Genomic DNA, 25,124 nt, shown 5'->3' with positions numbered 1-25,124 from the left:
ACAGATATTTGCTGACAGCAGAGGAATGGTGAGACTCTGGAATCTTGGGTTCCACTCTAGGTTGTATAGGAGAGTGTTCTCTAGTGGGCACAGACACTTCTACCTGTTCCCCTCAAGCTTGACTCCTGCTGCCCAGTCTCCTTGCCCAGCTAGTCCCAGTTCTTCCCTCATAGCTCCTCATCCAGCCTCTCTCTCCCCACTCCAAACTGGCTCCCAGTGTCATCACGCTCTGGACTTCTCATCCATTCTCACTGTTCACCCCACTTCTTGCTCCAGTCTCTCTGTCCAGGTTCACCCACTGCACCATAACTCTTTCACAGTTCTGTCTTGTCTCCTCTCTGCATGACCCCATTCAAATTGGAGAATTGATCTGAAACTCACAAGATGAAATTCCATAAAGACAAGTGCAAAGTACTACATTGAAAAAGAAAAATTCAAATGCACAACTACAAAATGCAGAGCACCTGCTAGGTGGTAGCACTGGTCTGGGGTTACAGTGGATCACAAATGGATCATGAATCAACAATATGATGCAGTTGCAAAAATGCTACTATAATTCTGGGGTGTATTAACAGGAGTGTTGTATGTAAGACATGGGAGATAATAGTCCTGCTCTACTTGGACTGATGAGGCCTCAGCTTGAGTACAGTATCCAGTTCTGGCTGTCACACGTTAGGAAAGGCACATCCATGACATAAAGGCCATTCCGCTGCCAAATTTCAAGTCCCTGCTCCAAAGCATGGGGGTGCTAGAGCTGTCAAAAAAAAAAAAAAAAAAAAGGATGGCAGAATTTTTTAACATGAGAAATACAACATTTTCCCCTAGCCTACCCTCATTCTCATTCAAGGCTGAGCATTTTGTTTGAATATTTAAAAAAAAATTCAGCCTCAGGCAAACATCTGACATGGAAAATTTGAGTCCAAACAGTTGAAATTTCACAAAGTTATAAGCAGGGTTTTGTAATGGGAAGTGTTGAGCAAACTTAATAATTGGTGGCACTACCAGCCCTGTCTAAAATAATAGAAGGCTTATCAGTATAAATCAGTTTTTGTCTCTTGGTCTTTGGCTAGACTGATAATATTAATCCAAGTATCGGGGGCAGCCATGTTAGTCCGTATCCATAAAAACAACAAGGAATCCGGTGGCACCTTAAAGACTAACAGATTTATTTGGGCATAAGCTTTTGTGGGTAAAAAACCTCACTTCTTCAGATGCATATTAATCAGGCATTTCATATTTTCAAAACACTTTACAATAATAATAATAATACATTACATTACTATCTCTCTTTTTATTTTGAAAGATCCCCAGAAGCTTAGCAAACTGAATACAGGTGTCATAGATAGTCATCTGGGTCGTGATTTAGGCAAGCACTTGGGCAAGTGTTTGAGTTTAAGCAAGTGCTTAAATACTTTTCTGTACAGGCAGGCTTTCCTGGATCAGGGCCCTAGTGCACAGCATGCTTACTTATATTCAGTGTGCGGGGTGCACATGGGCAAATGTGAGAGATTGTGTGTGTGTGTGTGTGTGTGTGAGAGAGAGAGAATTCTGGCCAAGAATAGCTTTACCAATCTGACTCTTACTGCAAATAACATGGAATTTTAAATGTGCTTGTAGAACAGAGAGGATCTTGTTTTCTAAGATCTCATGCAAATTATGTAGTGATTTATCTGCTCTGGTTAGGAGCTTTGTCTTATATAAGCAATTATATCCCCCTGAAAAAAAAAGTCCCGATTGTTCACACTTGCTATTTGGTCACCCTAGCTGTGGTAGAATATCTAAGTTGACTGAAACCTTTAATTCTAAAGAATTTAAGTATTCAAAACCTGATGCTTTAAAGTTTAAGGAAACAAGTCCCCAGTCTTACTCATATGCTTAACATTACTTGTATGAGAAGACCCACTGAAGTCAAATCCAGCTGATGTTGGACTACTTATGGAAGTAGGGTTACCAGATAGCAGCTGTGAAAAAACGGGACAAGTAGGGGTGGGGACTGGGTAATAGGTGCCATATAAGAAAAAGTCCCCAAAAATGGGACTGTACTTTTAAAAATGGGACTTATGGTCACCCTATATGGAAGTAAAGTTAAGCATATGAGTAAGTGTTTGCAGGTTTGCGTCCTAAGCTAGCTGACTTGAACTTGACATTGTTTAATCCTTTGTTCTTTCTTTGGAGCAGTCATTTTCCTCACATCTTTACATCCAGCTTTTCTCTTTGCCTTCATTACTGCACTATTTTTCTTCTCTTTTATCTTAGATTCCTTTATACTCCTCCTCTTTACAGTTTCCATTCTGTAAATACAGCAGTGATCAAACACAAAAACAGGAACAACATTTGCTACTCAAAAGATGACTTTAAGAGAAGTCATCTGGACACTATTTAGATTCAGCCAGATTGATACTGAATATAGCGGCTCTTCCAGGGGAATGATAAAAGGTCTGTGCTGACTCAGGAGTCTGATTGGTTTTAATAGTTTCCACAAAGTGATTGTTGGTTGCTGTGTGCATGCTTTTCTCATTCTGCAAATTGGTCCAGTTGCTGAGTGTCCAAGTTTGAAAATTTTTGGCGGGTAACATTTTGTCTTGTCTTCATCAAGTCTCTTAGGCAGCTAGGGTGTAACTCCACTTGCTATGTATGTATGATTGTACTGGGCTAGAATATGCCCGTTAGGCACAGCACATCATTAGTGGCAATTTGTAAGCAGCACTGAAGAAGAATTCTCTAAGAGGCCGTGGCTAAGATTTTCAATGTCCATACAAAGGTCTTGTCTTTAACACACGCTAGAGGGGTGTAAACTGTAGAGCTCTCTAAAGTATTGTGCTCTAACTGCTCTGTGTAGACCCTGCTTCTGACACAGTAAAAGAAGCCTAGTATGCAGTAATGCAGTACTGTTTCAAACGGAACTACAGCAATATGCACTAGATACCTTTTAGAGTGCATCTGCAAGATCTACGCTGGGCAATTAGAGTGCAGCACTTTAGACCACTGTACAGTTTACCCTCTCTGGTGTGTTTTTCTTCACAGTGTAGACAAGCCCTTATGTATCCAGATAAATTGCTTGATTTTACTAATTGCAGAGTACCCAATGGCTCCCACTGTGGTCACTTTTGGAAATTTGGCCGCATCTTTTAGTTGCCTATTAGGGAGTTGAACTCTTTTGAAAGTACACACTACCTCAATATAACGCTGTCCTCGGGAGCCAAAAAATCTTACCGCATTATAGGTGAAACCGCATTATATCAATCTTGCTTTGACCCCCGGAGCACTGCTTTACCGCGTTGTATCCGAGTTTGTGTTGTATTGGGTTGTGTTATATCGGGGTAGTGGTGCATAACTGTTTTGAGTGCTGAGCGCGTTTGAAAAACACTAGTCATTGGTTTTGAGGGGCCCAGGATAAGTAAACTAATAGTTTTCTGAAGTGTGATTGAATTTTTTTGTTGAATCATGCACTTTACTTAATCATACTTACTTTCCTTGTTTTAATTCTAAGCAGATATAATGCTCTAGTTCTATTTCGTTTAATGTAATACTAAACTGTGATCAGTGAAACCCAATGCCTTTCCTTCTTTCCAAAGAGAATTGTGGTCAAAGAACCTACTGAAAAGCTGCTTTCAAAACTTGCTGTCTGTAAAGGATTGACTCAATATGCTGGTAGATGCAAAAATATCAACTCTTTAAAATGGATGTCAAGAACATTTTGACAGAAGTTTAACGGAAAGATAACATACAAACATTAGTTATTTTCAGATGTAAACTTCAAATCAGTTGCATGCTTTTTCCAGTTAATTTAAGTGCACCTACTGTACCTAACGTTTGACTCAGCTTTTGCAAATTCTTAAAATGGAAAGGAGTGATTGCAATTCTTGAGACAGTTCCTCCACTAGAGAGGGGGAAAGAAGCTCATTCCTATTTGAATAAGCTGTGTGTTTTGAATCAGACAAAGCACTTTGGTCTGCTATAGTGTGGCCAGGGAGGTTGAAGTGTTCTTCTACAGGTTTTTGTATATTGCCATTCCTAATATCTGATTTGTGTAGGAGAACACTTCAATCTCCCTGGCCACACAATAGCAGATCTTAAGGTGGCCATACTGTAGCAAAAAAACGTCAGGACCAGACTTCAAAGAGAAACTGCTGAGCTTCAGTTCATCAGCTCAGGATTAAACAAAGACTGTGAATGGCTTCCCAACTACAAAACCAGTTTCTCCTCCCTTGGTTTTCACACCTCAACTGCTAGAACAGGGCCTCATCCTCCCTGATTGAACTAACCTCGTTATCTCTAGCTTGCTTCTTGCTTGCATATATATACACCTGCCCCTGGAAATTTCCACTACATGCATCCGACAAAGTGGGTATTCACCCACAAAAACTCATGCACCAAAACATCTGTTAATTTATAAGGTGCCACAGGATTCTTTACTGCTCTTGCTAGAATAGAAATCTCTAGGGAAAAGACAAACTAACAAACTCAATTCCTTTGCATTTCAGTCTCAGTTTCTTTTGTGTATTGATTAATATAGACACATTTTCCTAATCCCAAACTCTTTCTTAACATAGGAAACTTTGCTGGCTATAACTGTGGTGACTGCAAGTTTGGCTGGACTGGCCCCAGCTGCGATGAAAGGAAGCCAATTCTTGTCCGGAAAAATGTCCATGCCTTGACTGCAGCGGAGAGAGAGCAGTTTTTAGATGCTTTAGACCGTGCAAAGAATACCACTCACCCAGACTATGTGATTGCTACACAGCACTGGCTGAGTCTCCTTGGGCCCAACGGAACTGAACCACAAGTTACAAACTGTAGTATTTATAACTACTTTGTGTGGCTTCATTACTACTCAGTCAGGGACACTCTATTAGGTTGGTACTTTTCTTTACTAAGGCATTTAGAATGTAAAGAAGGTGGTAAAAATGTAATCATTGAACAAAGGTAAGTAATTCGAAAAGTGATCAAGTCATGGTGAAAGGAAGGATGGTCCAGTGGTTAGGGTGCTAGGGCTTATCTACACTGGCAAGTTTTGTCACCAAAAACTGGCTTTTGGTGACAAAACAGGGATAGCTTACACATTGCAAGGTCACTTTTTTTCTGGGAAAAAAACAACCTCTTAGTTTTGGTGACAAAAAACTTCCACCCCTGCGAGAAACTCTTGTCTTTCCCCCTCCCTTTATTGTTGACAAACAGACAATTTTTTTTTTAATTGGCCTCCAGAAAGCATCCCAAATTCCCATGCTGCCGCTCTGGTCAGCGGTTTGAACTCTGCTGCCCTGCAGCCAACCCGCCCCTTCCTCTTGCAAGCCCTGGGAATTTTAAATTTCATTTCTTGTTTGCTAGCTTCCCAGAGGAGCTTCCCAGGTGGCCTCCCAGGTGAGTATGGCTGGCTATCACACCAAACATGCTCCTGCTTGGACCACCGCTGAGTTGTTGGATCTGATCAGTATATGGGGAGAGGAGTCTGTTCAGTCACAGCTGCGAGTGACCCATAGGGATTGGGACACATATGGGCAAATTTCTCGAGGCTTGTGCGAAAAGGGCTATGATTGGGACACGCAGCAGTGCAGAGCAAAGATAAAGGAGCTGAGGCAGGTGTGCCATAAGGCGTGGGAGGTGAACCATCACTCCAGTGGTGCACTTAAGACCTGCCGATTCTATAAGGAGCTGAATGCTATCTTCCTGCTATTGCCCCGTGGATACTTCACATGCAGCAGAAAGAAGGGGTAACATGGAGGCTGAAATTGTGGATGAAGAAGTTGAGCTAGAAAAGATATGATGCTCCCAGTGGGCTCGCCTGGTGGGTCAGGCAGCCAGGAACTTTTCTCCACTCCAGAAGTGCTCAGTGGGGAACAGGAAGCAGATGCTACTCTGGGTAAGTTGCTGTGGCTTGTGTAGAGAATCAAAAAGTGGAAGTCAGGTAGTGTTTTCTGTAAACTGGACATTGCCCTGTGTAGCTAATCTGCATGGCCAAGCAGGGTGCCGATGGACATCGAGACCTGCAGGGAATCCTCCAGAGAAAGGCTCTGGAAAGTTTCCAAGAGGTACTTGTTAATCCTCTGCTGCAGATTCCAAGTGATTGCAGCCTTGTTAGTTCCCCCATTGTAGGAAACTGTACTGTGCCATTTAGCAATCACTGGATCTGGGACCAAAGCAGCACATAGCTGAGCTGCATATAGACCGGGGTGAAAGCTGCAAGTTTTCAGCAGCTGAGTCTTGGTTTTTTTGGTCCCCCACATCAGCGAGATGTCAGCCAGCAAGTTGGCCACCTATGAAAACGTGTGGGATAATTTTAGTATGAGTTCCCTGCAAAGCTGCCCTGCAAGTCATGACCTTTTGTCCATACGGACAACTGCCTTCCCCTACTCCCGAAACTCACCATTATTGGGGTGCTCACGGAGCTGTGTGCCTGCTTAGAATCTCAGAGAGAAAATGATTTCTACTAGCAAAATGCCCTTTTTACTAAAATGTTTCAATCGTTTGCTGGAATGTAACAATCCCACTTCTGTTCAGCATAGACCTTGAAGAACACATCATGCACCCATGTGGACTGGCTGTGGCAAATAAGAAAAAAACCTTGGTTCAGCAAAGAAGACATGTTCTGCAACGTGCTGCAATGCGATGAGAGACAGACCAGGGAATGGAAAGAGTGCCGGGAAGCCGAAAGGCAGGACAGAAAAGAGAATGCTGCTTTTGCTAGGCAAGCAACAGAGCGAATGATAAAAGTTATGGAGGATCAGATAGAGATGCTCAAGTCCTTGATACAGCTGCGACTGAGCAGATCCGATTTCAAACGCCACTGCAGCAGATGCACAATTCTTTGCCAACCCCACCCCCCTCTAGGCCCACACATTCCTTTTCACCTCACAGCACTCCTGAGTTCCCCTATCACTCCACCCCCTCTCACAGCTTGCACAGTGATTGCTGGAGCTACACACAGTTGTGAGGTTTTATCCTTTTTAACAATAAATAAAGGCTAAGGTATTTAACGGTACAGCGTTTTTATTCTGTGTTCTACAAAAGCGTATAGCAATCAATTCATTCTCGGGAACAGGCTTCTAAAGCATTGTGTTGTACGGATCTTGGGCCCCAAAAGGAAACCAGAGACCTTTGAAGGGGTGGGACACAAGCGGTGCATGACGGTACATTTTGCACATCCTGGGATGTGCAGCTCTCCATTTCCGCATTCCCACAACACCTAGCACTGGATGGTGTTGCCAGGCACTATAGGATACACACTCACAGTCCATTGCTCTCATTGTTGACAAAGGTGCCCCAAATATGGACATGATCTGTTGACACAGGGAGCAAATGTAGACATGCTTTGGCGACTTTGTTTTCATCAATTTTTCCTTGGCAACATTAGTTTCATTGAAAAAACTTGCCAGTGTAGACAAGCAGGGCCGGCTTTAGGAAGTGCGGGGTCCAATTCGAACATTTTCGGCAGGGACCTGGCAGGGATGACTTAAAAAAAAAAGTGGAAAAAAAAGCCTTTCATTTCTTTCATGTATTATTTACTTTCCATAACTATACGAATAATAAAATTATATATTATATACATTGCATCACATATGCTGTTGATTGGCTATTAATGACCGCCATTTCACATGTGTGGGTCCCCGCCACTCCCTTGGGGTGTGCACATGTGTTGGTCCCGGCTGCTCCCTGCCCCCCTCATTGAAGCAGATGTGCAGGGTTACTGCCCTGGAAACTGCAGGGCAGCAGTGGACATGGGGCTGGCTGGAGGCAGGGCAGAGGCTGACTGGAGGTAGGGTCTGGCTGCAGGCAGGGCAAGGGGTGTGGGGCTGGTTGGAGACAGGATGTGGGGCGGGCTGGCTTCAGGCAGGGCCGCAGGGGGGTGCAGCAGGGGTTTGCAGGTCTGGAGACAGCGGAGTGTGGAACTGGCTGGCTTCAGGCAGTGGGGTGCAGCAGGGGTTGACTGGAGACAGGGCAGAGGGTGCGGGCTGACCAGGGTGTGCAGGGCTGGTGCGGGCAGCAGTGTGTGTGGGGCTGGCTAGCTTTGGGCAGGGCTGCAGGAGTGTGGGGCAGGGGTTGGCTGGAGACAGGACAGGGGGTTTGGCAGGGGCTGGCTGTGGGCACGGGGTGCAGAGCTGGCTGCAGGCAGGGGGGGCCGGACTGGTGTGGGCAGGTCAGGGGGTGCAGCAGAGGCAGCTGGAACCCCAGCCCTTTAAGTAGCCCCCAAACCCTCTTCTAGCCTGCCTCGGACCTTTTAAATAGCCGCGGGAGCGCTGGGGAATGCATGGGGGAGGCGGGGCTCCAGCGGCTATTTAAAGGACCGGGGTGGCAAAGGCAGCTCGAACCCTGGGCCCTTTAAATAGCTCCTGGAGCCCCTCACTGCCCCAGGGATCTGGGGGTTATTTAAAGGGCCCAAAGCTCCAGCGGGGGTCGGGGGGCTTTCCTTGCTCCGGCTGGAGCGTGGCAAGCCCCGCGGCCTCGCTCTCCCGGCCGGAGCGCGGCAAAGCGCCGCTGCCCCAGCTGGAGCGCTAGCTGGGAGAGCAGGGCTGCGCCGCGCTGCCGCAGGCGCTTCGCTCAAAGGAGCGGGACCATGGAAGACCCCGGAGCAGACCGCAGCCGGAGACCGGGATAAGTTTAAAAAAAAATTAAAAAGGTGCCTAAGGCGCGGGGCCCTCTTAGGCGCGGGGCCCAATTCCCCAGAATCGGTCGAATCAGCCTAAAGCCGGCCCTGTAGACAAGCCTGATATCTGGATTCAAGTCCTTGCTCTGCCATAGATTTCCTGTGTGACCTTGTGTAAATCTGTTAGTTTGAGATCCTCATAGGTATTTTGGCATCTAACTCCCGTTGGCTTAATCAATTTCAGTGGGAGTTAGGCATCTAAACATTTTGGAGGCTCTAGGCCTGTGGTGGGCAATCTGCAGCCCATGGGCTGCATGTGGCCCATCAGAGTAATCCTCTGGCGGGCCGCCAGGCAGTTTGTTTACATTTGCACAGCCACCCACAGCTCCCAGTAGCTGCGGTTCACCATTCCCGGCCAATGGGAGCTGCAGGAAGCTGCACTATTTTACCATTGAATAACATAGTGATACCATGTTGTACATACAAGACAATAACTATGATTTATGACACAATGAAGATTAATGAAGGGATTCCTTTCAAATTATAGCTGGTCAAACATGAGGAAAATGTGCAAAGTGTTGTCTAACTGCCTCCCTTTTTTGGAATGACACATTTTGGTGAACATTTTAATCAATTTCAAAATTTTAAAAAATTCCCACCAACCCTTTAAAAATATTTATATTTCTTGATGGATACCATTCTAGCATGAACTCCATTTAATGGAGCTTTAAACTCATAAAACTGGCTATGTAAAGTACTCTTTGTCTATTTAACATTAATTGGATGCTGTAGTTCTTACTGTGCCTTCCTTTTTGTAGGACCTGGCCGCCCATTCACAGCTATAGATTTCTCCCACCAAGGACCTGCCTTTGTTACTTGGCATAGGTACCATTTGCTGCTGCTGGAAAGAGATCTCCAGGTTAGCAACACGTTCTATCTTGGCACATTCAAAGATGCTTGCATGACTCTTACTATTGTGATTTTCCCATATTACTTTGAATCTCTATTATGTCAACACCAAGTTCCCTGGCATAACTGAATATCTGGGCTACATTCCCTAGACAATGAAATTTCAGGAATGGTCACTCACTAGCCCTGTTTTAAAAGTGAATTTAGCACTCAAGAGGTGCTGATTGGTTTGAAGACTCCAGTCTTCTATCCCCTGTCCCCACACCCCCTTTAAAAAGAAAAGAACAGGTATTACAAAAGCAGGTGCAATGTAATTTTTTTACATAGTCAGCATGCCTCACAGTTCATCAAAAGGGGATTCAGCCTCTACATTTATTCAGGTTATTTCTGTCGTCATGCTGGGCCACTCTGTGCCCTTGGTCTCTTTGCTGACTCCCAGGAATGTCAGAATCATGACTTTTTGGGCCATCAGCACTTTCAGTAGGCATCAGAACAAGGAACCACTTAACATACGAGGCCATCAGATGGTACAGTGTTTAGTTAAGGTACCAATTTGAATCAGTGACCTAATAGTCTGAAGGAAATTGAAACAGTATTCTGAAAAAACTGCAGCGTGGTTTCAAATATTAAAATATAGATAAGCCAGGCATAAGTAACCTCTCTCTCTTTCTCTTTTTAAAGAATGATTTCTTGCTAATAAGTTTCTTTTCATTATAGAGACTGATTGGCAATGAATCCTTTGCATTGCCCTATTGGAATTTTGCCACAGGTAGAAATGAGTGCGATGTGTGTACAGATCAGCTTTTTGGAGCATCAAGACCAGAAGATCCAAGCCTCATAAGTCAGAAATCAAGGTTCTCACGCTGGGCAATAGTGTGCAATAGGTAATAGAATGCGTAGGGGAAACCAGCATTTTAACTAACACTTGTTTTCATTAGCCACTAACAGCATGAACTGCTCTTTCAGCTTGCACAAACTGCAAGAAAAAGAACCTAGATTTCCTTGTAAAAATTGTGAAACTTAGTGGATAGGCTAAAGGTGGGTGTCATTCAAGATTTCCTCAGATATAGTCTGCATTTTTATACTGTTTTTTTTTAAAATTTGATACAGGACTTTACTTAAAGACAGTAATTTTAAGACTGGCTAAGGTGTTAGAAGTGTTTGCCATACTAGAGACTAACTATTTAGAGGTGCAGTACTAGTATGCTAGCTCACTGTGCCAAACAAGAGCTCTTGAAAATTCTGTCAATAGGAATTTGTCTGTGTGTTTAATAGTGAGCTCATATTAGACTGAAAAATCTGTGCCTCTTCAATTGGACAGGAAATACCAGACATGAGATTCTAGCCCTATTGCAATCTATGGGAATTTTTGCATTAACTTCAGTGCGGCCAGAATGTCACCTCAGATTTAGAAATAGTTTTTTAAAAATGAGATTGAACTATTTTTCGCAAAATAAGGCTGTGATCTTGCAAATGACTATAGTTAGGCATTTCCTATTTGGAGTTAATGGGGCTTTGTGTGAGTGCAGCGACCTGACTGTGGATTCACATGCAGGATTGGGACCTTAAGATGTACAAGTGGACATTGAGTTAGACAGCAAAATATAATACTCGTGTAGCACTTTTCATCCAAGCTTGGAGTGGCATGAAGGCCTTGGGAGCTGCTCAGCACAGGGGTGAGAGATTCTCTCTAAAAGTGCAGTTGCCATGAGGCCCCACCCTGTCTGTGGCCCTTACCCCATCCCCTTTCTCTGGTCCATGAAGCCCTGCCCCATGGCTAAGTTGGAAGCTGGAGCTAGATTGGGGAGCCGGGGCCCTCCACCTGCCCACAGCTGCCTGCATGGTCTTATCTGACTCTGGCTTCTGGCCTGGCCAGGAGGCAGGGTCTTGGAGGCTGAAGAGTCACCTGGACAGCTATGAGGAGCTGTGTACCCTCCATCTACCCTAGGCAGCAGGGTAGAGGTGGGGACATGGGCCGAGGACTGATCTCAGCCCTCCCCCACCAGGCAGATGGACGATCCACAGCTACCTAGGCTCCCTAGACCACTCTTATCCAGGCCGGGCTTCAGCTTCCGGCCTGGCTGGGGAGCGAGGCTTTAGGGGGAAGAGAGGGGCAGGGAGCCAGGCCCATGGCAAAAAGTGGAAGGGCTATGGTCCCTTGGCACACCCTTTTCTGACACCCCTGGGTCAGCATTTTTAGAAATCAGGCCACTTATATGAGTACCTAAATATCTACTCCAAAGCCTAACTTTAGGCACTGATTTTTTGAAAATCTTGGCCTTTTCATATAGCTGCTGCCCTCATCTTGTCAGTAACATGAAGAATGGTATGGGGTTTTTACTTGAATACTGAAATTTCTAAAATCTTCCTTCACTAGTGTTACAGGAGAGCAGTTTTTACTCTTTTATTTCAGTAGTCTGTGAATATGCATTTTAATTTTAAATTAAATAGAATCTTCTGGATTCTTTGCAACTGTCATATGAGACTTGTGCTTCACTTCACATCTCCCATGGGGCACAGGTTACTTGCAGGTTTAAACTAGTGTAAATGGTGAATTCTCTGTGACTTGAAGTCTTTAAACCATGATTTTAGGACTTCAGTAACTGAGCCAGAGGTTAGGGGTCTATTGCAGGTTCCGTGGCCTGCAATGTGGAGAAGATCAGACTAGATGATCACAATGGTCCCTTCTGACCCTAAAGTCTCTTCACCTCTTCTATCCCAGGTGTTACAGGACTCCTCACACTAATAGATATACAAACAACACGTGATGCTAGCGGATAACAGCATGCCTGATAAAATAGGATGCAATGCTGTTCATATTCCTTCTCTCTCCCCCCCTAAAAAGGGTGAAGTCTGGAACACCGAATAACTGTTTACCCATCAGCCAATTCCTGCATTTTCACAGCCCACCACCATCCTTACTGCATCGCTCTGGGACAACGGCGCAAGTGAGACCGTGTCTACTTTAAGGAAATTTGTGCCAGTGTAAAGATATAGTTACACTGGTGCAACCCCCTGATGTTTACGTGCTGCACCCACGCAAAGCAGGGCTTATATCAGTGCACTACCAGCATCAGCATAACCCTTGCTTTGCACAGTGCAGTACTTCTGCATTAGGGGTTTGCACTAGTATAACTACAGTCTATAGAGTCAGGCTGCTGTGATATTTCAGCCCAAACGATTAAATTTGCAGACGTATCTAAGCAACTGAAAATCAACCATAATGGAAGCCCTGCTGTAACTTCAACTGCCATATAGCAGGTGGAAGACAGAGCTTCCTCAGGGCAAGTCTGTGAACTCTGCAAGAGGGGAGAGCCTTGTAAACTCATCTACTGGAACTTGAAAACGCTGGATTTTCCTTTTAACTTTTTGGGGAGAAAACAAGAAAATCAAAATACAAAAACATATGTACACTTAGTGGTAAAGCTATACACTGAAACCTCAAATGACAGGAAATGAGAAAGCTGAGGCTGAACATGTGACCATAATACTGTGCTGTGTATAGTATGGTCTTTAATTACATGATCATACATGTGTCAAAGAATACAATATCGTAGACTGTCCTCTAAATCTTAACCACATCCATGTGGCAGCTGGTAATATAGTTCTCATTTTTGAGGTACATAGACAATTCTTTTGTCATATATTAGCAAAAGACCCAATCCTGCATCTGACCTCATGTGGACAGACACCTGCCCTTGCTTGGATTACACTGCAGTTTTATGTTAAGTATTTGGGGCTTTGTGAAGGTGCAGGTATCCGCACACATGGAATCCCGTTGCATTTGAAATGAATGGGAGTTTTGCCATTGACCTCAATGGGAGAAGAATATTCCCATATCCAATGGCCTGTTGATGGGGCCACCAGTTGGGGTACAGTGTGGGAGAAACAAGCACAAATATTGTCCCAAGCTTGGGCTGAACAGTGAACAAAGGAAGAAGTGGTGCTTAATTTCCTTCCCAATGCAAAGTGCTGGGCAGCAGCAGTAAAGACTCTGGCTTGTGCTACAATAACTCTCTCCATCCTTGCCACATAGGAGGTGGGGAAGTGTAGGAGGGGCTGCTATGACATGGGCCAGCAGTAATTGTTTTTGGTTGGGCAGCTATGCTACATGTCAGCTAAGGAAGCATAATTGCCAGTAAATTAGTGGAACCACTGACATTTAATTAGCCACATTATCCTGTTGAAAGATGTGGAACCCACTTGCTAACATCCATTTCAATCTCCTTAATGAGATTTTTAAAGGCAGAAATGTGAAAGTTGGAGCCAGTTCAAAGATGATTCATTTACAAGCAGACTTATGATTCCAGCTCAGATTAGTGACATGACCATTTGCTTTTCTGGTACAAAACTTCTGTAGCCATCTGAGGTTCTGATCCTGCAAACACTTGCATGTATGTTTAACATCAGGGATGTGAGCCATCCCAGTGGTTTTCATGAGGGACTGAGTGTACAGCGTCTATTGACTCTGACAGAGAGAACCCCCTCCCCTCCAACATTGTATTCTAATTGTTCCATGCAACTTTGATTTTAATCTAAGCTTGGATGATTACAACCGACTGGTTACACTGTGTAATGGGACTAATGAAGGGATTCTACAGAGGAACCCACCAGGGAAGTCTGGTGAGCAGCTGCCAACCATGGAAGATATCCAGAACTGCCTTTCACTTCAAGAGTTTGATAATCCTCCTTTTTTCTGGAATTCTAATTTCAGCTTCAGGTTTGTGCCCCAACTCCTATAACTTGCTCAGCCCAATGATAGCCTTTTATACATATATTTGGAGGTAGTGCTGGTCAATAAGAGGTTACTTAACTCTTGTCTTATCACACACACAGGAATGCACTGGAAGGGTTTGGTAAACCAGATGGAACTTTTGTCTCCCCAGTGGTGAGCCTGCATAACTTGGTTCACGCTTTCCTGAATGGAACCAGCGCTTCCCCTCATGCTGCAGCCAATGATCCCATTTTTGTGGTATGTCATTTTCCTAATGTAATTGCAACTGAATATACCTCTGCTGTGTTAATTTAGATGGACTATATGGGCCAATGGTGTTCTCATAACCCAGTCACTGTCCAACATTAAACAGTCTTAAACAAGGCCTGGGGTTTGGCATACAGAGATCCCAATATACTTTTGGCCCATGGCAAATAAACCATTAAAAATCCTTCTAACCTTTTATTAAAGATACAGAAAAGAAGGAAAACAGTGATAGCTTTTGAAATGTTAAGTATTGAGTAAACCTCTAATTTTAAAAGCAGCAAAGAGTCCTGTGGCACCTTATAGACTATCAGACGTATTGGAGCATGAGCTTTCGTGGGTGAATACCCACTTCGTCGGATGACATGCATCCGATGAAGTGGGTATTCACCCATGAAAGCTCATGCTCCAATACGTCTGTTAGTCTATAAGGTGCCACAGGACTCTTTGCTGCATTTACAGAACCAGACTAACACGGCTACCCCTCTGATACTCTAATTTTAACAATGTCCCTTGTTCCTTTGCACTGTTAGCTGGAGTGAGTTTTCAGAAGGAAACCCCGCCCGTGCCTCTTAGATGATATCAAAGATGGTAATAATGGTCTTTTTGGGGAAAAGAGAAGAAGTTAGTTAAAATGGGCTAGAGATGTTGTGTTGCTGCTGTTGCTAAAGTCTGATCCAGTTTCATCCCAGATGGTTTTGGGATTCAGTTGGAGCCATAGAGGTGGGAGTGTCATCTGGATCCCCCTCTCTGGCCTGGACATCTCTGAGGATTAGGAGGATGAAGGCAAGTGCCCCAGAGATGGTGGGGGTGGCAGCCATGATGATGAAGCTTTGCTCCAATAGCTAATTTTTCTCCCTAAAGTCTATTTCTTTAAGGACCTATCAAGAGAATGGTGGGTAGAATAGCTCATCTCCTCATTACTATGTCCACCAGTTAGGTCTAGTTTATGACACACCAATGTTGGTTCATTGATTTTCGGTCCTACACTTTACTTGTTTGCTAAGAATGATCTTAACACCGCCCTTGATTAGATCAGTAGTTCACTTTGTTTTGACTAATCCAGTCTTTCTGTCACACTTTTGCATCTTGTCCCATCAGCATTTATTGTTACAGGTTATGGTGACATCTTTTGAACTTATATTCACTTTTTACAGCTGAACTCACAATTAGGGTAAATTTGAAGGCCCAATTATCACAACACCTCTAAGGCAGTTTTCTCACCAAGAATTGGAGGATAGAAGTGAAGGCTAAAAATGACTACTTCAAATATAAAATAAAAGTTTCTCCTCTTGTATTTTATATTGCCACATCTACTAGTAGTTAAATAAAGTGGGAAGAATTGTCAAGACAGTTAGTGCAATCCAAAGTCATAGAATCATAGAAGATTAGGGTTGGAAGAGACCTCAGGAGGTCATCTAGTCCAATCCCTTGCTCAAAGCAGGACTAACGCAACAAATCATCCCAGCCAGGGCTTTGTCAAGCCAGGCCTTAAAAACCTCTAAGGATGGAGATTCCACCACCTCCCTAGGTAACCCATTCCAGTGCTTCACCACACTTCTAGTGAAATAGTGTTTCCTAATATCCAACCGAGACCTCCCTCACTGCAACTTGAGACCGTTGCTTCTTATTCTGTCATCTGCCACCGCTGAGAACAGCCAAGCTCCATCCTCTTTGGAAAACTCCTTCAGGTAGTTGAAGGCTACTATCAAATTCCCCCTCACTCTTCTCTTCTGCAGACTAAATAACCCCAGTTCCCTCAGCCTCTCCTCGTAGGTCATGTGCCCCAGCCCCCTTAATCATTTTTGTTGTCCTCTGCTGGACTCTCTCCAATTTTTCCACATCCTTTCTGTAGTGGGGGGGACCAAAACTGGACACAATATTCCAGGTGTGGCCTCACCAGTGCCGAATAGAGGGGAATAATCACTTCCCTTGATCTGCTGGCAGTACTCCTACTAATACAGCCAAATATGCCTTTGACCTTCTTGGCAACAAGGGCACACTGCTGACTCATATCCAGCTTCTGTCCACTGTTATCCCCAGCTCCTTATCTGCAGGCCTGCTAAGTCATCTTTTAGGGAAGAACAGCGGCCATTCGAAGCGGAAGAGCTGCTGGTCTGACACAGCTTGAATTTTAATTTTACATTTAGCTCATCTTATTCCTGCCAATATCTCAGCAGAAGGAGATTTTGAGTGTAGGACTGTATATTTTAGGATATGAAGCCCAGATCCTCAGAAGTAGTTACACACCTAACTTTCACTGAAATCAGATTTAGCCTGGCTTTGTGTCAGTAGTTTATTTGTTTGTTTAAAACTCAGCTCACTGGGATAGGCTGAGGAGCTACATCTCATTTTCGGAGTGTTCTGGGGGATAAAAATCATATAATTTTACTGGTACTTCAGTACAACACAGAACTCTAAAAATGAAGCAGACAGCAGTGAGCAAATGTAATTTCAGTAGCGGAGCTGTTACACATTTTGGTCGTCACGCAGCTACTTGCCAAATTAACTGAAAAGCTGTATAACATTACATGTTTCCAGAGCTGGCTGCCTTTGGTAGATGAAGTGATAATTATTGTGTGTAGGTATTAGCCCAAATGACCAATTAAAGTCTCATCTCCATGTGAGGGGAGAAGGCGTTTCAACAAGGATCTGTTATCTCACAGGTGAGTGCACAAACTGGGCTGTGGGATAGTCTGATGTGAGGCTTCTCAAGTCTCTCCTGTTGACGCTTTGGATAACTAATTTTTAAAAAGTTACTACAGCAGGGGGCTGGAACCTAGGCCTCTCAGGTGAATGTGCTAATCACCAGAGTACAGAGTCGTTCTCCCACTTGCTCTTTCTGTCCTAATGTTGAAGCTGTTCCACTGTGGATAAATAATGGAAGAATCATGGGGCCAGCAAGTGAGAGCAAGCGAGCAAGTGTGAGAAGGTCTCTGTTGCCAATTGGCTATAACAGTCACCTGGGAGACCCAGGATCCAGGCCCCCCGCTCCCATTGCTCTTTCATGATTTAGCCAAAGTAGAGCAGCTTCAAAAGGAGAAGGCTGAGGGAGATTCCCATCGGAATATCCCATCGCTCAGTAGTTACAGCACTTCCCTGTTCCCCTCAGGCAAAGTGGGGACACCCCAGATTAATACCCTAACAACTGGGCTAAAAGTTAAGAGGGAAGGTGTCCTCTTCCACAGGGCCCTGGTCTAGTAGGTGAGCTCTAAGCATGCTTATTTGATTGGGCTCTGCAGGCAAAATAGGTGGATGAATTAATCTGCCCTGGTTACTGCACCATCTGGGGCTTAGGCTGGCCTTCTCAGAGGTCCAGAGAGGCCCGGGCCACTTCTAGCTTTGAGGCCCCTAGCCACAATAAAAATAAAAAATGACCACACATGAAAACAAAATAAGGCACCAAAAAAGAGTGAGACATAATTTGAATACTTTTTTATTTAACTGTAACCCTTCTGCCCCTCTGAGTTGGCAGCAACAAGGGCTGGGTTCAGTATCCAGGGGTTCCGTTCAATAACCCAATGCCAAACCAGCTCGAGCCCCCACCCAGTGACCTGGGAAAATCTTACACAGCCCTCTAGGCGCCTCAAAGAGGCAATGCTTCCCCTCTCGCAAGCACAGAGTCTCGGTGTAGCAGAAAAGGTTTAATACATGAGATAAACAACAAACACTAAATTGGGAAAAACACCTCAACTAGAGTTCATAGACCAAACCGTGAGCAAAGACTCACCCCAGGAAATTGGGCTGTGTCCTCTTTCCTGGGCTCTTGAGTCCAGCAACCCCCCAAATCACCCACAGTCCCAAAAGTCTCTGTCCTGGGTCAGTGCAGCCCCAAAGTTCAAGAGTCTATCTGCAGAGGTCCCCCCCCCAGCCTGGGCAGAAAGGGGCACCTTACGTGTCTGGGGCCAACTGCCCTGCCTCTCCGTGGGTTCTGCTCCCGCCTTCTCCACGAACTGCTCTGCTTTACCAGCCGCTCCACTCTGCTCCTCCAGCCGTCCTTACAAACTGCTCTGCTCCACCAGCTGCTCTGCTCCACCAGCTGTCCCGTGAGCTGCTCTAGTTGTCCCTGCAAACTGCTCGCTCTGTGGGCCGCTCCACCCGTCTCACAGCTACTCTGCTCTGCCAGCCGCTCTGCTCCACCAGCCGTCCGCACAAACTGCTCCACTCTGCCAGTGGCTCTGTTCCACAGTATAGCTTTGGGCTCCCCACTAGTTAGCACAGTACTCAGTGCTCTCAGCTCAGTAATTTCAGCTCTTTAGTGATTTTCAGCTCATAGTAGGGGAGCCCCAGTGCTAGTGCACCATTAGCCCAAAGTGAGTTCAGCTCAGTAACCTGTATTTAGATTCTTAAGGGAATAAAAAAATCAACTCTAACATTCCACAGTGGAGAGAGGAGGGGCTAGAACTGGTGCTTCTGGCTCCACAAGGAGACTGCACCACCAGACACAGATATCTGTCCCCAGCCTCTTTCAATTCTCTGGGTTTTGGAACCCATGTCCCTTGTCTAGCAAGTACCACCCAACTGAGGGTGAGTCATTTGTCACCAAGCAGTCCCACAGCTTGGCAGTCTGGGATAGGGTAGGCGTGCCTATGCAAATACTCTCTGAAATTCTTTCCACCAGATGTCAGTGTAGAGCTTATCCTGACACTGCTTACATAACAAATGCTTTTCTAGTTCAATAGAGATGCACATAAAAACAAGTTGTCAAACTTATCAAATGCCAAAAAATTAACAAGTGTCTAAATCTGAGGTCCCCTTTGAGCTTGAGGCCCAGGCCAAATGGCCTTCCTGCCCTTCCCCAATTGGCCTTGGGCTTAGGCATGCACTAGTGTGGGACTGCAGTACATGTGCTCATAGCCAGAACCATGGTATTTAAGGAACTTTAATTACAAAAATAGGGGTGCTTGCAGACTTTGGGGGCAGCCGAGTCAGGCCTTTGTGAATTCCAGTGAGGCCTAATTCTGGGACACCTAAGTCCTTTTGTGAATCTAGTCCAAAGAATCTTGCTACCGTTGCTATCTGAGCAGCCGGAACAGCCAAGGATGAAGTACTTCTCTATAGCTAGCTCATCTTAAGGAACATGAGAATTGTCATTATGTTGAAAAGGACTGGATGTTGTAAACGTTTCTATAAACTTTGTTCTAAACCCCTCTTCCTCCCTGCTATATGTCCATTTTGAGAGTCTCTCTTTCTCTGGAGTGTATGGGCTCCCTCTGGCGGCTAACCAAAAACTTTCTCTCTGAAGAAATACTGGCATTTGAAAAGCTGAGCTCAGCCCGTTTTAACCCAAAGTCATAAATTCCTAGGCCAAGCTTTGCAAAAGTAAGTGCCTAGATTTAAGATTTTTAGGCACCTAAATAAGTAGCCTGATTTTCAAATGTGCTGAGCACCCAGAGAGAAAATTAGTGAGGAGGGAAAACAGGAAAAGCGAATGGAAAATTATGTATTCAAAAATTGCATTGTGTGGAAAATAGTTCACATTAAACAATACTGGAAAACGCTTTTCTTCTCTGGCAGCTCCTAAATCTTTTGTACCATAGCTGAAGATTTTGAACTTGGCATTATCGATTTGACAGACCACTTTCCAGATCTTCTTCTTGCCCACATACAGAGATTACCTTAGCTCTTTTCCAGGTCATCGGGACCTTCTGCTTCCAGAGAATTTTTTAAAAAATGCAGAACAATTTGTTTTTGTGTCTTTGCTGCTTCGGAGTTCTGGGAGGGTTGGTAATGCTAATTGAAAGATTGTTTCCTGAAGACTAAAGCCAAAGAGTGAGGACTCCTATGGCCAAATTCAGAAGCGAGTTTAAGTTGAGAAAGAGAATAAGTTGATGTAATTGACACCTTCACTGGCCCCTAAAACATGTATGTTACATCCACTTAGACTTCATAGAGACTCTCCTAGACTTGATTTTTAACTCATATCCATTTACCAAGGTGTAACTGACACCCTCCACTCTTTACACATCGCCTCGGAATTTGATCCACTTAATATGAGTCTCCGCAAGCCTAGGAGTACGTCTACATTTGAGCTGGAGGGTGCGATTCCCAGCTTGTGGAGATGCATTCATGCTAGCACTACTTGAGCTAGTGCCTAGAAGTAGCAGCGTGGCTTCCGCAACACAGCTGGCAGCTCAGGGTATCTGCCTGACTATGTACACAGGGGGCCAGGTGGGATTATACTTGGAGTGGCCAGGCTGAGCCACCACCTGTGCCACTGTGGATACATTTTGAAATGCAGAGCTAGCTCAGATACATCAGCGTGATGTAGATGCACCCTAAGAATGTCCAGTTTGGTGTAATGCAGACTTCCAGGGTCAGAGGGATCAGTATAGCAAGAAACACACCAGAGTAGAATAAAACAGCCTCCATTCTACTTCAATTGACATCTTGATAACACCTTTTACTGGCTCCGTGGCATGTAAACTAGACCAGCATAGCTTCCCTGCCCTTACCAGTGAAAGGCTGAGCCAATGGGCTGGAAAGTCTGGCCCTCATTTCTCTTGATTCTTTGTCTTAGATTAGGGCTCAATTTTAAACTGTTTTATGAGCCCATGTAGGGGAATGTACATCCCCTACTCAATGCATGGGCTACTTGCATTGCAGGTTACATTATATGGAGCTAACAGTCGCCACCAGGTTGCTACTCTACAGCCAGCACAGGTGGGTACGGAGTGGGCTGGCATGGTGAGGGAACCAGCAGAACCAAGGCTCTGCTGTCTCAGTACACTGGTCAACACAGCTGACCCACCACCTTGGGGAAAGTAGGTGCACAAGGAGAAGGACTGGCCAAGCTTTCTTCCCCTGTGGGACTGAATTGTGACACTTGGTGAGTCACAGCTTGGGCCTTGCTGGGCTCCTAAAGCAGTGCAACGAAGTGAAGGGCAGATGACAAGGGGCCAATCCAGCTTCTAGGGAGTTCAGCACTCTTCAGTGCTCCAGCGTCCGCATGCCTAATTTGTATTATCTACTGCTATTTCCTACTTCCAAACTGATCCTGTCCTGGAGATTTTTTTAAAAGCACAAAATGTTGGAAGCTGTTGGAATCAGAAAGGTGTTTATGTGTGTGTGTGTAATTGAATTGACAGGTCCTTCATTCTTTTACGGATGCCATCTTTGATGAGTGGATGAAACAATTTAACCCCTCTGCCAGTGCTTGGCCTCTGGAGCTGGCCCCTATTGGGCACAACAGGATGTTCAACATGGTCCCTTTCTTCCCTCCTGTGACCAACGCTCAACTCTTTCTAGCTGCAGAACAACTTGGCTACAGCTATGCCATTGACCTGCCAGGTAACTAACAGAAGTGCTAAAGAAATTGCAGAGTAAGAGACTGGGCCACTCAACTTTTCACATAAAGGTCTTCAGATAACTGAGTATTAAGAGCAACATTTTCATAAGCACCTAAGTCACATTTTTCAAAAAGGGCTTAGGGAACCAAGGTGCCCAAGTCTCACTGAAAGTCAGTGTAGGGAGAAGATGGCAGTAACTGACATCAGGAATACATAGTATAAAATTGTCAGAAATGTGTAAGTGACTTAGAAGCCTAAGTCCCCATTTTCAAAAGAATCGCAGGCACTTAAGGAGCTTACTTTTGAAAATGAGACTTAGGGTACGGCTACGCTGCAAAAAAATCAACCCCCCAAAAACAAGAGCAGCAAGTTTCAGAGCACGTGTCAGGCTCACACTGTAGGGGATAAAACTAGCAGTGTAGCTATTCGGGCTTAGGCTGGAGCCCAGATTCTGAAATGTAGGGAGCTGGGAGGGTCCTAGAGACTGGACTCCAGCCTGAGCCCAAATATCTACACTGCTATTTTCTGCCCTGCAGCAGAGCCCTGCAAGGCCGAGTCAGGTGACTTGGGTTCTGCAACTTGCTGCTGCAGGTCTTTTTCTACCGTATAGACGTACCCGTCGGCTTCTAAATCACTGAGATGCTTCTGAATATTTTACCCAAAATAATCTTCTGAAAGGGACAGTCAAAAGACCAAGTAAAGATGTTCTGCCAAGTGGGGGTGGGATGGACAGATTGATAAGAACATATTGTGTTCTAGCACTTCACACTAGTGAGTATTGCTGAGATCATTCATTTTTCCTTATTTATCTCAAAGCTACCTAAATAAATAAAATCCTGACCCGAAACTTGCCAATTGTGCATCGCGAGGCTTTTTAACTCTGTGCTCCTGTCCTTCTTTCCATTGTCCCTTCTGTCTCATTCCCTTCATTTGTTACACTCCATTCTTGTATCTAGTCTTCAATTAGATTATAAACACTTGCAGCAAGGACTGTGTTTTATTGTATGTTTGCACGTTGCCTACACAATGGGGCCCTGACCCTGACTGTGGCCTTTGGGTGCTATGGCAATACCAGTAATAATAGTCCTACTGTTGTTAAAGCAGAGTCTAGTATTTGCTCCTCCTCCTTTGTGACTTTACAAGCAAAATTATTTCCATTCGACAGCTCAGATGTTGTTTCTGTATTTACAGATTCACTTGAAGAAACGCATGCTTGGGCTATTATGGTTGGATCCGCGATTGGAGGAGCACTAATAGCTCTAGTTGTACTAGTTATGCTGCTTGTGCTCTTTCAGCACCGAAGATACAGGAAAGGTTTTGAACCACTGCTGAATGCAAGATTCAGCAAAAAAAATTATACAGAGGAGGCCTAGTGCTGTAGCATTGCGTCATCAGATTTACCTGTAGGAAACTAACCTGATTAGTCGTTCAACTCTTAGCTAAGTGCTGAACTAACAACTTGACCCACATTCCCTTGCTAGACAGCTAGCTACATTGTTCTCACCTCAATGGCCCTGTACTTTTCCTGTCATTTGGGGTCATCAGTCTCATGTCTTCAAACATTTTGAAACAACATATGAGTTACATGTGCAGCCTAAGACAGGACAGAATTTTCCTTTTGCCAAAGATTGATTGATTGATTGTGATGCCCAGGTTTGGGTCACGTCATCTGACAATCCTGAAGCCCAAAAAAAGAAAAATAAGAACAAATGCAAATCTTTTTCCTAAATGTGTTTCTAAACTAACAGTACTGTGATAGGCAGAATTTCACTGACTATATATCTTTGGATAGTAGATTATATACAGGGATAAAACAATATTTCAAGTAAGAGATGTTACTTTAAAAAAAGGACTCAAATATTCCACATACGATTCCTCAAATGCTCTTCTGGGGGTGTGGCTAGATGGAATATTGTAAGGAATATGTGGGGACAGCTTAAGCCACAGAATCGGCCCTTAATTTAAATTGCATAAGAAATAAAATAAACACCAGGAAACTCCCTAATTCAGATTCCCCATGTCAAAGTAAGTAATGACCAGGAATTCATTTCCAACTAAACAGACGCACAAGGATCCTGTGGCAGAGCCTGAATCCTGCCCCTGCCATTCTGCACAAGGAAACTTCTCAGACTATGCTGAGAGGAAAGAGGTGAGTTGGGGGGTCAGACACAGCTGAAGTGGTTGAGGATTTCAGGAAATTGTCAGGAGATGGCAGTGTTGTGAGTATCAGAAAAGCAGGGATGAATGTGTGTGTGTGTATGGAGGGCAGAAATTAGATCATAGATATGTAGGACCCCATGTGGTCCTTTCCAAATGGCCTCACAAAACCTTTAAGACCAATCCCAGCAGACAGAGGCAACACCTGGGGGTGAGGAGGGTGGGAAGGCAGGATCCCACCCCCACCCCAGATTTGCTGCTTGCTTTTACTGAGCATGCTCACTAGGGTTGCCAACTTTCTAATTGCACAAAACTGAACATGCCTTTCTCCACCCTGCCCCGTCCTTTCCCTGAGGCCCCACCCCTGCTCCACTCCACCTCCCCCCTGTCGCTCACTCTCCCTCATCCTCACTCACTTGCTCATTTTTACCAGGCTGGAGCAGGAGATTGGGGTGCAGGAGAGGTTGAGAGCTCCAACTGGGGGTGTGGGCTCTGGGATGGGACTAGAAATGAGTGGTTCAGGATGTGGGAGGGGGTTCTGAGCCGGGACAGGGGGTTGGTGAGTGGGAGGGGGTTCGGGATGCAGGCTCTGGGTGGCGCTTACCTCAGGTGGCTCCACGAAAGTGGTGACATGTCTCAGCTCCGAGGCGGAGGCAGAGCCAGGCAGCGCTGTGCAGTGCACACTGCTTCTGCCCACAGGCACCACCCCTCCAGCTCCGATTGGCTGTGGTTCCTGGCCAATGGACGATGTGGAGCCGGCACTCGGGGTGAGGGCAGTGCACGGAGCCACCCCTGCTGTGCCTCTGCTTAGGAACCAAGGGACATATCATCACTTCCGAGGAGCTGAGGTAGGGATCCTGCCTTAGCCCTGCTGCACTGCCAACCAGACTTTTAAAGGTCTGGTCAGCAGTGCTGACTGGAGCCACCGGGGTCCCTTTTCAGTCAAAAACCGGACATCTGGTAACCCTAATGCTCACATGGACTGAACATGCTCAGGTTTCAGAGCAGCAGCCGTGTTAGTCCGTATCCACAAAAAGAACAGGATTGCTTTGTTAGTCTTTAAGATGCCACAAGTAGTCCTGTTCTTTTTGAACATGCTCAGTTACACTGCTGAAGCTGGCTGCCCTCACTCTGCCCCCTGCCCCCGTGTCCCCATCATAGGCAGACATAGGTCCTCTCCAGAGGCAGCAGTAGAGAGCAAAAACATTTTCAG

The 25,124-nt window shown here is 45.0% G+C and overlaps 1 protein-coding gene across 1 annotated transcript in view; it reads left to right on the top strand.

Annotated features, from left to right (window-relative positions):
- Nucleotides 1-23,127, top strand: part of DCT (dopachrome tautomerase) — a 28,730-nt gene extending 5,603 nt beyond the window's left edge. The window contains exons 2-8 of the mRNA XM_030551544.1: nt 4,554-4,853; nt 9,397-9,497; nt 10,205-10,371; nt 14,028-14,207; nt 14,324-14,459; nt 21,554-21,755; nt 22,946-23,127. Of these exons, the coding sequence (XP_030407404.1) occupies nt 4,554-4,853; nt 9,397-9,497; nt 10,205-10,371; nt 14,028-14,207; nt 14,324-14,459; nt 21,554-21,755; nt 22,946-23,127 (1,268 nt within the window). The remainder of the gene's footprint in view (nt 1-4,553; nt 4,854-9,396; nt 9,498-10,204; nt 10,372-14,027; nt 14,208-14,323; nt 14,460-21,553; nt 21,756-22,945) is intronic.
- The last annotated feature ends 1,997 nt before the right edge of the window (nt 23,128-25,124 follow it).

Source organism: Gopherus evgoodei, chromosome 1, assembly GCF_007399415.2.
Source record: "Gopherus evgoodei ecotype Sinaloan lineage chromosome 1, rGopEvg1_v1.p, whole genome shotgun sequence".
Classification (NCBI taxonomy): Eukaryota; Metazoa; Chordata; order Testudines; family Testudinidae; genus Gopherus; species Gopherus evgoodei.
Note: the sequence above shows the minus strand (reverse complement) of the source record. Positions and strands in the feature narration are given on the sequence as shown.